This window comes from Poecile atricapillus, chromosome 15 (genome assembly GCF_030490865.1).
Source record: "Poecile atricapillus isolate bPoeAtr1 chromosome 15, bPoeAtr1.hap1, whole genome shotgun sequence".
In the NCBI taxonomy this organism is placed as follows: Eukaryota; Metazoa; Chordata; class Aves; order Passeriformes; family Paridae; genus Poecile; species Poecile atricapillus.
Genome location: NC_081263.1, coordinates 8906791 through 8919040, shown reverse-complemented (window position 1 = coordinate 8919040; position 12250 = coordinate 8906791). Strand labels below are relative to the sequence as shown.

Here is a 12250-nt window from a genome sequence, read left to right as displayed (position 1 = left end):
TCCAGCAAAGACTACAAGGCCAACTGTCTGCATCTGCTTTTCATCTATTTATACACAACTGCTTGTGACTCCTTAGCTTGCTATCCACTCATTTTTCAGCATGTAAGTAAAAATTACAGTATTTTACTCAGACATGGTTGTTGAGCATGTTCAGCTGACACTGAAACCAGAGTTTTGTTGTGTTTTGTTTGTTTTTTTTTGAATAAAAAGGTCTTGAGGGAAGATGAATGCAAGTCAAATTATTCAGACTTTACGTTGCTGGGTTTTGACAAACATTTATTAATGCAAGTCTCGGCAACAGAATTTTTTATTGCAGTATTTTCAACCAGCAGGAATGTCATAGCTCTACAGCACAAAGCCAGGATGATGCACACATCTTTTTCACCCCCTTTCCACACCACTTTGTGTATCAGATGTGCTCAGGAACATCCTGTATAGATGGTTCAACCCTCTCCACTTCTGAGACCGCACAGCCCAAAAAACCTGATAGCCTGCTTCACTTCCCCCTAAATTATTCCATCTGTAAAGCACAAATAACAAAATATATCTTTACTTCTAAGAGCTTCACTTATCTGCAGAAAAATAGAACTGCTTAAGAGTGAGCGAGTTAGGTTGAGGAAGGGTCCAAGTACACACCCGCATGTTCTGGACCTCCCAAAAAATTCATAAGGAAGAAGCATTCACAACTTGATCCAAATAAAAAAGGAGCCAGCTAGTGTTCAAGGAAAGGAGATACATCCTATCCAAAATGCTGAATGCCTTCTCATCCTTCTCTCTAGAGCAGGAGAAGGATGGAGCTGTAGCTGTGAAACTTTTCTCTAAGTACTGAGATACATTAAGAATGAACATTCCAAACACTTCAAAATATCAGAAAAAAAAACCTACAAGTTTTTTGGTTTTGTTTGGGCTTTTTCCAAAACATAGTGAAAACAGCATACAGAGCTTCAATATTCACAGCACAAACCAAAAACCAAACAGAGCTCATTTGATCTAGTGTGCTTTTGTTAAGGTATTCAGAGACTTTAGTGCATTCTTTTTAGAACTAAGCTCAGAAACTATATTTAATTTTTCATTTTATTAGAAAACTAAACTGTATGAGGCAAAGAAACATTTAATCAAACACACAACAGTGAAAACATGGCACTGACAAGGCAATTAGCCCAACCATTGTAACAAACTCTGCTTCAGGATTCTCTATTGCTTACAGTCAAGTATACATCATCTCCGCCATGTGAGACATTTTCTTGGGAATATATAAGTAGTATTCCATGTATCCCGAAAGATCTTCAATAGTCACGTCATCCACAAAGGCTCGAGCTTGCTCAGAACAAGACCTTGCTGAGCTTGCTGAGGCTGTCCCAGAGGGTGATCTGTTCTGGAGGGAGTGGGCATGGACTCCCAGGACTGCCTTCTCGCACTCGGACAGGACGCTCCGCAGCCCGGAGAAGGAGTACACCTCCATGGTGCACCACTGCTTGCACTGGCACTTCTTGTCCGTACAAGGGCACTGCCTGCCCTTGCTAAGCATGGATAGGGACTGGAAATCCGAGGTTTGTTTAGAACACAAGCTGTTCTCAAAGGATGAGGAGAGAGCAGGGCAATTCTCCCCCCTCTTCTGCAAAGGCTCTTCGGCGGTGAAAGCTTCCAACGGTTCAGTTCTGTCGTTACTGGCCTCAAGGAGAGAATCCTGCCCGTCCTTCGTGCCATGCTCTGCTGGGACAAAAACATCTGAGCTGATGATACCCTTCGAAGTGTCTGCCTGGGGTTTGTGTTTCAGCTGGTTGTTGGCTTTCATGTTGCAATAGGTGAACTTGGGAGGGTGCAGGACCGGAGACTTGGAGCGCCGGCGCCGTGGGACCCTTGCTGATCCTCGGGAAGGCTTTCTCACACACCTGCAGGGTTCAACAGGTGAGCAAGTGGGTAACTCCAGAATATACACTACAGCTCAGTCACCTCTAAAATGTGATTAAAAACATTTTACAAGATTATTTTTCTGCTTGGAAGTACCAGATGACTGGTCACTTACAATCTCTGACAGAAAACGTGGAGGACTCTGAAGAAATTTGGGTTCCCCCAAAGGAAAGATACATACAAGGAACTCTTATTCAGGAACTCTTATTCAAGGTGCTTCCCCCCAGGTCTTCTTATTCAAGGTGCTTCCCCCCAAATCTTCTGCCTTAAGCAGATGATACTCTGTCATCCCAAATTGAACTGTAGTGCAGAACCTGGATCAGCTGGAGCTGCTGGCAGAGTCACACTGAATATCCAGGTACTTCAAAAGCAATGAAAGAACCCAAGAGTGAGGTGAGAGGGGGTCACAAAGGTTTAAGACTTGCAGAAAAGTACTACAGATTAAATCAACAGAAAATAGAAGTTTTGGGAACTCTCTCTAAGAGAAGATGCAGTATTGTTTTTAAAGACTTTGATAAATCCCCTTAAGAACAACGCATCAGTTATGGAAACATTTTGTGATAGAAAGATATCTTGAAGCAACTAATTGACAACAACTCGCACTGAAAGCAGCCTGCAACTGTTCAATGTGTCATGTTTTACCCATGCCACGCTTCCTTGGAGCTGGCAGTCTGCTGCTTGGCTCCATCCATGGCTGCTCTTGTCGTTGTTCTGAGAATCATCCCGTCGCCCACGGACAGAGCTGCAATACATCTGGGTAAAAAGGGAAATGCCACATCACAGAAATGCCTGAACATATGGCTCCAGAGGCCCACATTCAGCCTTTGTGCTTTGGATGCTCAGCTAAGCCCATCAAATTTGCTGCACTGACTCCTTCTGTAGTCAGTGGGTAGAAACATGGCCATATAGAGATTTATCCGACCCCTCTTACTATACTGGCCTCGTCAAATGGCTAAAGATAGGTGAGATAAAATGAAAGGCAGCCAAAATGCCCAGAGGTTGATGTCATGCCCTATTTGTACTAAAATGACGCATTAAAGGAATGTAAACTGAGGTTCCAAACGTTCTTGTCAGACAATAGTCATTAAAGATAGTCTCCTACTCCTCTGAAATGCAAAGTCAGGCACCTGGAACAGCAGGCTGAGGGGGAGTCTGGAGAATTGGATGAGGTACAACAGGCAAGGACAGATTACTGATTTATTTAGTTCTCATTAAGTTTTTGAGATAAGCATGGAGTGAAAAAATCATCTGACCCTGGAGGTCTAGATCACAAATACAAATGCCTCGGCACATGGATCTGTATTTATAATTATGATGGCTGCAGGTGTGATTTGAAACATGGGAAATCGTAAGAAATGGGGCTGAAATTCTATCAAACAGCCCAAACACTCTGCCCAAAGTTAATCTTAACGGATTAGTCACAAGATTTGAGCTGTTCACAACACATGCCTGCAAAACAAGATCTTTTTATGCCTAAGATGTCATCAGGAATCAACCAGAAGCCCACACAGTCTGCCAGTGGTACTACATCAAAAGTGTTATGATTAATAACCATAGTTCCATGATAGAGAACAGCTATTTTTTCCCACATTGCTCAGAAGATCTCCTGAAGCAGAGGGAATGAGTAGCAAAGCAAAATATATTTCCACATGCAGAGGAAATCCTGAATTCACAGTGTTGATGGCTGTGGGGATGAATTCGCAAGGTAACACTGTCAACACAAAACTTCCTCTTGTGTTTGTAAATTCCCAAAAGACTTCAAGTGAACTGTCTCAGAGTGTTAGACTGCATAATTTTATCACTGTAATTTTATTACACTACATATTATCAGCACACCCAGTATCTTACTAAGTTTTTAGTGTAAGAATGTCTGCAGACATTTTACTCCACAAAATCCCCTGAAATCAGAAATGCTCAGAGCTCATATTTAGCCTGACCCTTCCCAGTGGGACTGGGCTCCCCAGCACACTCTGAGGTGTTGGTGCTGTTGTCCAGATGCCTTCCAACCAAAATTTTGTGCACTAAATAAGGGCTTATAATGCATGGACCAATGTTTATAGGAACAGAGAAACAAATTCTGTATTGCACCAGGTGACTACAGCTACGATAGTTGAAAGTGGGTTCACTGTTTTAAGTGAGTTTTTTCATGTTTACATGCAGTTGCTGTGTGATTTCAGTTGGATATTAGTTAAAATCACTCTGTAATAAAGTACTGCATCGCATATTAGACAGTTATAATGACTGCATTTCATCTGAAGAGATGCAGTTCAGAGAGAGCAGAGAACCTTGGAGAGCAAATAATGTTTCACCAAATGACTTTCCTTTTTGAAATGTAAAATAATAGAAAACAAATATAAATATGTAATAAAAACCTAACAAATTACATTGCCTTTTTTGTTGCTCACTTACCCTGCTGCATCCACTCTCAGCTTTTTGAATGCTGTTTGTAGACTCTCCTCCTCCTCATCTTTAGCTTCCAAGTCCATTGATGTGCTGTCAGTGGGTAATCAACCGTGCCATATAGAATAAACTGAAACACAGAAATTTGGATTTGATACTGAGGTTTGAACACAGATGGCCTGAACAAAACTGGCTGACACCATGATCGGTGTTCATTCTTCCGTGGGCAATGTCACTGCCTTCTGACCAAACCCACCCTGAGCTTTTCACTGTGAACTCCAAAGTCTGAGTTTTTCAGAACAATCACAGCCTGTGTTAAAAATATCAAAGTGTCTTTTAATCAATGGGTGAATACAGATCCTAGTAACCTGTGTAACTTTGAGCTGTGAGCACAGCACCTGCAGCAAAGCTTCAGAAAGGTTTCAGGAGTCACAGGATGGTTTAGGTTGGCAGGGATCCCTGGAGGTCCCGCTCCTTTGCTCGAGCAGGGACAAGCCAAGCTGTTTTCCCAGGACTATGCCCAGGTAGCCTTTGAATAACTCCAAGGAGAAACACGCCAGCGTCTCCCTGGCCAGCGTGTGCTCAGCCACCCTTAGAGAAAAGCGTTCCCTTATGTTCAGGCAGCGTTTCAGTGTGTGCCCACGGCCCCCGCTCCGGTCCCCAGGCACCAGCGAGCAAAGCCCGACTCTCCCCTCCGTGCCCACCCTTGAGGCATTCCCCCTCTGCTGAGATCCCTCCCGAGCCTTCTCTCAGCGGCAGCAGAGCGGGGGCGGCCAGGCACTGCCGGGCGCGACAGCCCCGCGGGGCCGGGACCAGCGCCAGGCCCGAGCCAGGCCCGCGCCCGCCGGAGGCTCCAGAGCCGCGCCAGCCCAGCGCCAGCCCCGCTCCGCCACCTGCCCCGGGGCCTCCCCTCGCCGCCCCGCCGGGAAGAGCCGCGGCGGTCCCCGCGCTGCCCCCCGGCCCCGCAGCCGCCCCGGGGGTGCCGTCCCGGCGGGCAGAGCCGGGCGCGGGGGTCGCGGGGGTCGCGGGGGTCGCGGGACCGCCACTCACCCACCGCCGCCTGCCCGGGGCGCGCAGCACAACAGGACGTGACGTCACCGCCCGCGGGGGCGCGCCCCGGCCCCGCCCGGCCCGCCGGGTGCGCGTGCGCGAGCGGCGGCGGTTCCGGGGGGCGCCGGGCCCGGCCCGCGGAGCGCGGTGAGTGCGGGTTCCGTCCCGTCTCCGTCCTCATGCCCGTCCTCATCCCACTGCCCTGCGCGGGGCCGCCCTTGCTCCCCCGGGGGCCGGCGGGCTCCGTCGTGTCCCCGCGGCGAGACCTTCCCGCGCGGTTCCCGCCGCCGGTCCCCTCGTGAGGGCGGAGGGCGCTGGGGGAGCCTGGCGGGGCGCGGGGCGGTGCTGAGTCACGGGCGAGCCCCGGGGCTGGGCCGCGGGGGAGCGCCGGGGGCTGCTGGGGCTCCCCGGGGCGCGGGCGGGAAGGGAACTCCGAGCGGTTAAAAATACAAAATTAAAAAACATCAAATAAAAATGAAAACCACGAAAGTTCCTGTCCCGTGGGCTGCCACCCGGGGCCGTGAGCATCCCTCGCGGTGGCCGTCGTTAGCCCGCAGGGGATGGATGAGGGGCCCGTGGCCGCTCCGTGCTCACGGCGGGAGCTCAGTGGGGCTGTAGTGCGCTGGTACCGGGAATGCAGCCGAAAATACAACGGCAAAGAAAAGGTGTGTGTTTTCCCGGGAGGTAAAAAACGTGAGTTTCAGTGTGGTTTTTGACGCGGTAAATGTTGCCTGGTTTTCACATTGATTTTTTTTTTTTTTTTCCTTGTGTGCTGGCTGGCTCGTGTGTCTAAAATGCTTAAGCTTGTACTTTGCTATCACCCAGTGAGACTTTTATCTAAATAAATTCCACATTGTTTTGAGGGTTTGCAGTGTTGGTGATGAAGGGGAGCACGATGAAGTATTTAGTCTAAAAACTGGTACTCTGTTTTGAGTAATGTACAATGGTTTTAAAACTTTTTAATTCTATTTTCCTGCTAAGGTTATATAATACAGGAGTTTGCTGTTTAAAAAGCCCCAAAGTTATGTAGCCTGAATTTATTTTATTTTTTTTTTTTCAAAGAGTCATCTGTGGATGACTTGGGGATCAGGGAATAAAAGTGGAGACCATCTGTTTCACCAGAGCAGTAGTATTTGTCTAAGAGAAAATATGAAATAGTAACTTGCTCAGATGAGCATCATGTTGTCAGCGTTTAAGCTTCTTCCTCTCCTGTTTACTCCCTGTCTGACTCATTGGACATCATGTGCCTTGAAATTGTTATGATACATTATCCTTCTGTGTGTGTCATAATAGCTGTCTGCAATCCAGGGCACCCAGGTGAAATCACAGCACCGTGAGCAGCCAGAGCAGCAGTGGGAAGAGCTGCCACCTCCAGCTGGAGTGAGAGAGTGGGGGAACAGAGATTATTCCCCATCCCTCCTCAGAAGTAACTGAGCTATAGAGCTTTAGACAAAAAGGTCTCAGTGAAGAGAGGGTTATTTTCCTTGCTACAAAAAAAGCTCCTGCAGGGCTTTGTACTTCCCTTTGCTGAAGTTCATGAGGTTCCTGTTGAGGTCCCACTGGTGTTTCAGCCACTCATCCCAGGCTGGTGACATCAGCAGATGTGGTGAAGGTACCCTGGCACATCATCTAGATTGGTAATGAAGATGTTAAAAAGGACTGGACAGTCCTGACTCTGGGGTGCACCACTGGTGCCTGACCTCCAGCAAACCCAAAGAGCATCAAACTTAGAGAGATTTGAGACCCTTTGTAGAAAGATTAAATGATGGCCAGTGTAGATTTAAAAAAAAAAAAAAATAGCCAGTTTATATAATTTTTTTTATTTTTATTTCAAGCAAGGCTTTCTGATTGATTCTTTTATTTGTTTATATTTGTACTTGTTCACAAGCTGATATGGGAAAATTTTAACAGCTATTTGTAACCATAATACCATGTTCTGATAGGACTGTATAACTAGTTGGGACCTTGACATGAAGTCAAAAAGTTTTGTTTGACTTCAAACTTCTATCTTGTTTTAAGAAAAATCTCTTGGTTTGGGTTTTTTTAAAGTGTATGTGTGTAGCACTGAGTCCCAAAGTGGGAAGGAAGAGTTGTAGAAAGTTGACTGTTTCTAATGGTGTTGTTCCTTCTCACTTTGAGCTTTTCCACAATTATTCTGGTAGCACTGTAAGACAAGTGGAAGAGTCTGTTTGGGCTGTAATGTACATACAAGATGCTGTTGACACCAAATTTGATTTTGAATTGTTAATTCACCTACAGTTGTGCAAAAGACTGTTTGTTTCATTCTTGGGTATCATATTCATATTCTTGTTCTGAGTCAGCTTTCAAAAATGTTCTACAAGAATGACCTCAGCTTTGTGTGTTCAGTGTGCTATTTTGAGTTTATTTTCATGTATTATGGTGCTGCTGGGCAACTAATGTTTTTAGCAAGGATTTGGCCCTTATTTTCATGTGTCTTTTTTCTGCTTGTAGCAGTACATGGTAATTCTATCACCTTCTGGCCATCCCAATGATGAAATCAGAAGCTAAGGATGGAGAAGAGGAAAGCCTGCAGACAGCATTCAAAAAGCTGAGAGTTGACACAGCTGGGTGAGTAACACCACAGGGAGGCACAGACTTAACATCTTACAAATGGACTCAAAGGGAACACCCTTGCTGTGAAATTTGAGGGAATGAGGTAATTGCAAAAGGTTAGGCATAGAAAGCTTTCATTGTAGTTAAACAGACTGAAATTCACTACCTGCAGACTGCACTTCTTAAGGAATTGTAAATTATTTGATTGCTGTCAGCTTGCAGCATGATTGAAAAAAACCTCACAATCATGATCAGCTGACAGTGTGCTTGAAATGAATTTTGGCATGAATCTGGCTGCCAGAGGTTACCAGTACTAAAGTCCACAGAACTAGGAGTCCACTGTCAAAGTTAGTGTATTGCCATGGCTCTGAAGGCCTGTCATGAGAATAAAATCACATCTTTTCCCAGGAGAGAAACTTTCTTTCCCTGTCAGTAAGGAAGAGCGTTAGATTCAGTGCATCGTTCCCACACAAACTATTTTCATTGCTGTCACAAAATTTCTCTTTATAACCAAAATCACTAAATGGGAAAGAATGCTTTTTGTGTTGTCTTGGTTTGTGGAGATCTGACACGTGCCACTACACTCTCCCAGGTGGCAGAACATAAGCATCATGTGTCTTCTGTTGGTAATGATAATTTTTACCCGAAATTAAATAAAGGAAGGCTTCCATATAATGTTTTTTTTATCTGGTTACCATCTTGATGCTGCCTTACCTGGAATTACCACAGAGCTGAGATTGTGAATAGATGGGCTTCTAAAGTTACCTTTTGTTTAAGTAATTAAACTCATTAGTAATGAACTATCTCTCATTTCTTCAGTATGTCTAGTACCATCCTCCAGCTGGGCATATTTGATTACTTCGGAGTTTTTACTGGTGGGTTTTGATACCATGTTCTGTATTCATTGTCCTTTAAATGGAAATTAGTTTCATTAATAGTTTGGATTCTCTTAACCCATCCTAGATCAGTGTGTGGGGACTCACTTTCACTTTTCAGGGAATCTGTCCTGTTTACAAACTAATTTAACATAGCATTTGGAAAACAATTTCCTTGGGATTTCCACTGTAATATGTGAAGTCGCAACTTGAAAGAATTGTTCTTGGGTTATTGCAAGTCCTTCAAAATGAGAGTGTGGAATGAACTTACAGCACCAGAAAGTTGAGTAAATCTCCTAAGGCCCCTGCCTTGAATAGAAGTTGAAGGTCTGACACAATTCTGTGCCTCTCAAATGATTCAAATTGCAGGAGTATGAAGAGTTTTAGCTTATGTTAACAGGCTATGTTAGACAGAGGCTTAAGTGTTCTTCAGCTAAACAAAGTCTATTTATGTCCAAAGAACATTTATTTTTAGGAAAGAATGGCTTATTTGTCTCTGGAAAAAGAGATGTGTTTCTTCAGTGATGGTGTTTCTGCCCTCCCCTCTCCTGGGAAGCTGAAATTTGGCCATTGTGTGTGTTTGTCACTGACACGCGGGGTTGGCTCTGCAGTGGAGCTGTGAACGGCATCTCTCGGTCAAAGGGTCTGTTATACAAACCTTGGAGATAGGAGCGTGTCAGCACTCATCCTTCTGATGTGGGTCCTTGTGGGCAGGTCTTTTAACACTTACTCTAAATGATTTGGAGCAATATTTTCTGGGAAAGAAGATACACAAAGGTTTATTTTTGTAATCATAAGGCTAACCAGTGTAGGCTGTTAACTCTTCATTCTGTCTCTCACAGATGTACCTCTTCTCTCTCTGTGGGTGATGGGACAAGTCCCAGAGCAATAGTTAGAGCAGTGGCAGATGAAACCAAACCTAAGAATGTGTGTGCTTCTAAGGAAACCTGGCATGGGTAAGAGAAGCTTGAGATTATCAGACTATTTTAAATGATACTGCATTGAAAAGGAATGTTAAGTAGACAGTTTCTGGGTGGTGCCCCTCTAAACAAAGGACCTGAATTATCTTTACCAAAGAACTTTCTAAAATACTCACACCACCTTTTTCTCTTCATATATGACTGCTATTCTTTACAGTTACATGAAATGAAAGGAAATGCTGGTCACCTGTAGGTGGCTAAATGTTACAGATATTTCTCAATGCAAATGTGAGCTGCTGGTTTTGAATCAGACAGCCATGAATGCATCTCTTTCAGTCGTTTTTTGACACTGCAGAAGCTGTCATTGTGCCTTGGGAACTAGATTAAAATAAAGAATCGGTTTCTAGAGTATCTCTGCAGAACTTCATGCTCATCTGAAACAAAACCGTCCTTTGCCCTTGAATCATCAGTTTTGTCCTCTTTTCTTGTGCTTTGTCCTTCTTGTAGAGATTGTTTTGCCGTGTTTCACGTGCTTTACTCATTTTCTGAGCTTTAAAGCCCACTCTCTGAGATGCATTTCTGTGGTGTTCCTTTGATATTGTATACAACTGCTTGTCTAGAGCAAAGTCAGATTCCAAGACAGTATACCCTGAGCAAATATTCCCAACCTAAAGCTCGTGCATGCAATATAAATGCAGAAGAGATTTTGCCCGGTGTTCCTTATAACTCAGCAATAAGGATTTTGGTGAATCTTCATTCTCTTTGTGTCTTTTCCTGGCAGGTCTATGAAGAAGCCCTCGAGAGGAGTTGTGAGAACTCAGCGTCGCAGACGTTCCAAGTCTCCAATCCTTCATCCTCCAAAGTTTATCCACTGCAGCACAAAATCACACTCCACATGCAGCCAGCTGGTGCAGAAGAGCCAGGCTGATGCCCAGGAGGACAGCAGTGGGTTTGGGATGGCAGTCCCAAAGGAAGCTTGTGCACACGAATGCTGCAGCATCGCTCCGGACGCTGGCCAGAAGGGAGCTGATGAGTCTTTGGGAGTTCCTTTTGCACAGCTGACATCGGAGAACACACAGGAGAACTCTCCAGCTGCAGCTTCTCCAATATCCAAAACAAGCCTAAAGACTACAGAGCTTTCTGACTTCCAGTCTATGTCCAAGCTGAACGCGAGTGAGCCGTGTGCATGTGCAGATAAAGCCTGTCAGTGCAAACTGTGGCAAGATATGGAAGTGTACAAATTCTCTGGCTTGCAGAACACCCTCCCTCTGGCACCCAATAGAACGGTTTCTGAGGATCACTCCCAGCCTTTGCCATCAAGAACTCCCTCAAGTTCTCCACGCTCTTGCTCTGAGCAAGCCAGGGCCTTTGTGGATGATGTGACAATTGAAGATCTTTCAGGATACATGGAGTATTACTTGTATATTCCAAAGAAAATGTCTCACATGGCAGAAATTATGTACACCTGACAGCAACGAGCACTAAAACCAGGAGGATGGATGGTTTAAATCTGCCCTCAGGCACATGATGTGAATATGCAACCCACTCCCTGCTCACTGTGCTTGCAATAAAAACACTTCTTTGCATCTCAGCTGATGTTGATTATTTAAGCTGGACAACAAGTTTAGTTTCAGCATTATAATTTAAGCTTGGAGTAGATAATGTGGTAAATGAACCTAGAGCATACCTCCCTGTACTTAGGAGACCCAACACTTAATTCTACTTTGTTTCCAAAATCCCCTTTCTGCTTTGGTGGAGAGGAGTCCCTAGATTGTTTGATGATTAGAGCTCTTCTTGTGAGACACCTGGTGTCATTCAGCTCCTTTGAGACCACTTGGACCTCAGGTTGTAAGACTCAGGCTTGTGCTTTTGGATACTTGTGCCTCTGATTTTATTTCATAAAGGAGTCAGAAAGTTGAGGTACTGCAAATAGTAAAGACAAACCAAACACAACTTTTCTCACCCTCAGAAAATAATATTATTTGATGGGATACTCCTTTTCTAGACACTCAGAAAAGAGACACTGTGCTGATGCACACTATGTATGGAGAGCTGCTTGCTTCTGTAGAAGTAAATTCCAGGAGAATTCAAAGCTGGACGGGGCAGCTAAAGTGATGATGGTTTAGAAAGATGGAGTGGAGACACAGTGCTCAAGATTTCCCTACAGCTGACAACTGTTCACTCCAGTCTCTGGTTTTTAATGCCTGTAGGAAGGGTAATACTTGGTCCTATAGAGCAGGCTAATAAAGAAGCTAAAATAGCCCCAAAACTGACAGACAGTGTATGAATAAAGACCAATGAAACAAGGAAATTCTGGTTTGGTCTCCATAACAAATACAGTGAGCAGAGCCCATGCCCTCACTTTCCTTTGGTTAACCACAGCAGCAACTCCCCTCAAGAATGCAGGGTGTTTCTCTTGCAGACAAGTCTCTAAGGCCTGTTGGAAATTCAATAAAAGGTTTGCTTTCCACTTTTCCAGTAATAGTACCTTTTATGAGTGTCTAGCAAAGGAGCAGCTGA

At 44.7% G+C, this 12250-nt stretch overlaps 2 protein-coding genes across 6 annotated transcripts; one reads left to right on the top strand and one right to left on the bottom strand.

The window, feature by feature from the left end:
* Window positions 1-259: 259 nt before the first annotated feature.
* On the bottom strand, window positions 260-5494 carry LOC131584922 (oxidative stress-responsive serine-rich protein 1-like). Its single transcript, XM_058850514.1, has 4 exons — window positions 5362-5494; window positions 4321-4441; window positions 2554-2664; window positions 260-1892 (listed from the first exon to the last, which is right to left on the bottom strand). The coding sequence occupies exons 2-4, from the start codon at window positions 4395-4397 to the stop codon at window positions 1208-1210; spliced, it is 873 nt and encodes a 290-aa protein (XP_058706497.1). The 5' UTR covers window positions 4398-4441; window positions 5362-5494; the 3' UTR covers window positions 260-1207.
* On the top strand, window positions 5417-11321 carry OSER1 (oxidative stress responsive serine rich 1). Of its 5 annotated transcripts, none has more exons than XM_058850510.1 (4): window positions 5417-5508; window positions 7834-7950; window positions 9653-9766; window positions 10512-11321. In XM_058850510.1, exons 2-4 carry the CDS (start codon window positions 7871-7873, stop codon window positions 11197-11199), a joined length of 882 nt encoding a protein of 293 aa, XP_058706493.1. In that variant the 5' UTR covers window positions 5417-5508; window positions 7834-7870; the 3' UTR covers window positions 11200-11321. The 5 variants fall into 5 exon arrangements, with proteins under 5 accessions (XP_058706493.1, XP_058706492.1, XP_058706496.1 ...); XM_058850509.1 differs by having other exon boundaries at window positions 5442-5508; window positions 7837-7950; XM_058850513.1 differs by lacking the exon at window positions 5417-5508 and adding an exon at window positions 5536-6026 and having other exon boundaries at window positions 7837-7950.
* Window positions 11322-12250: the final 929 nt, after the last annotated feature.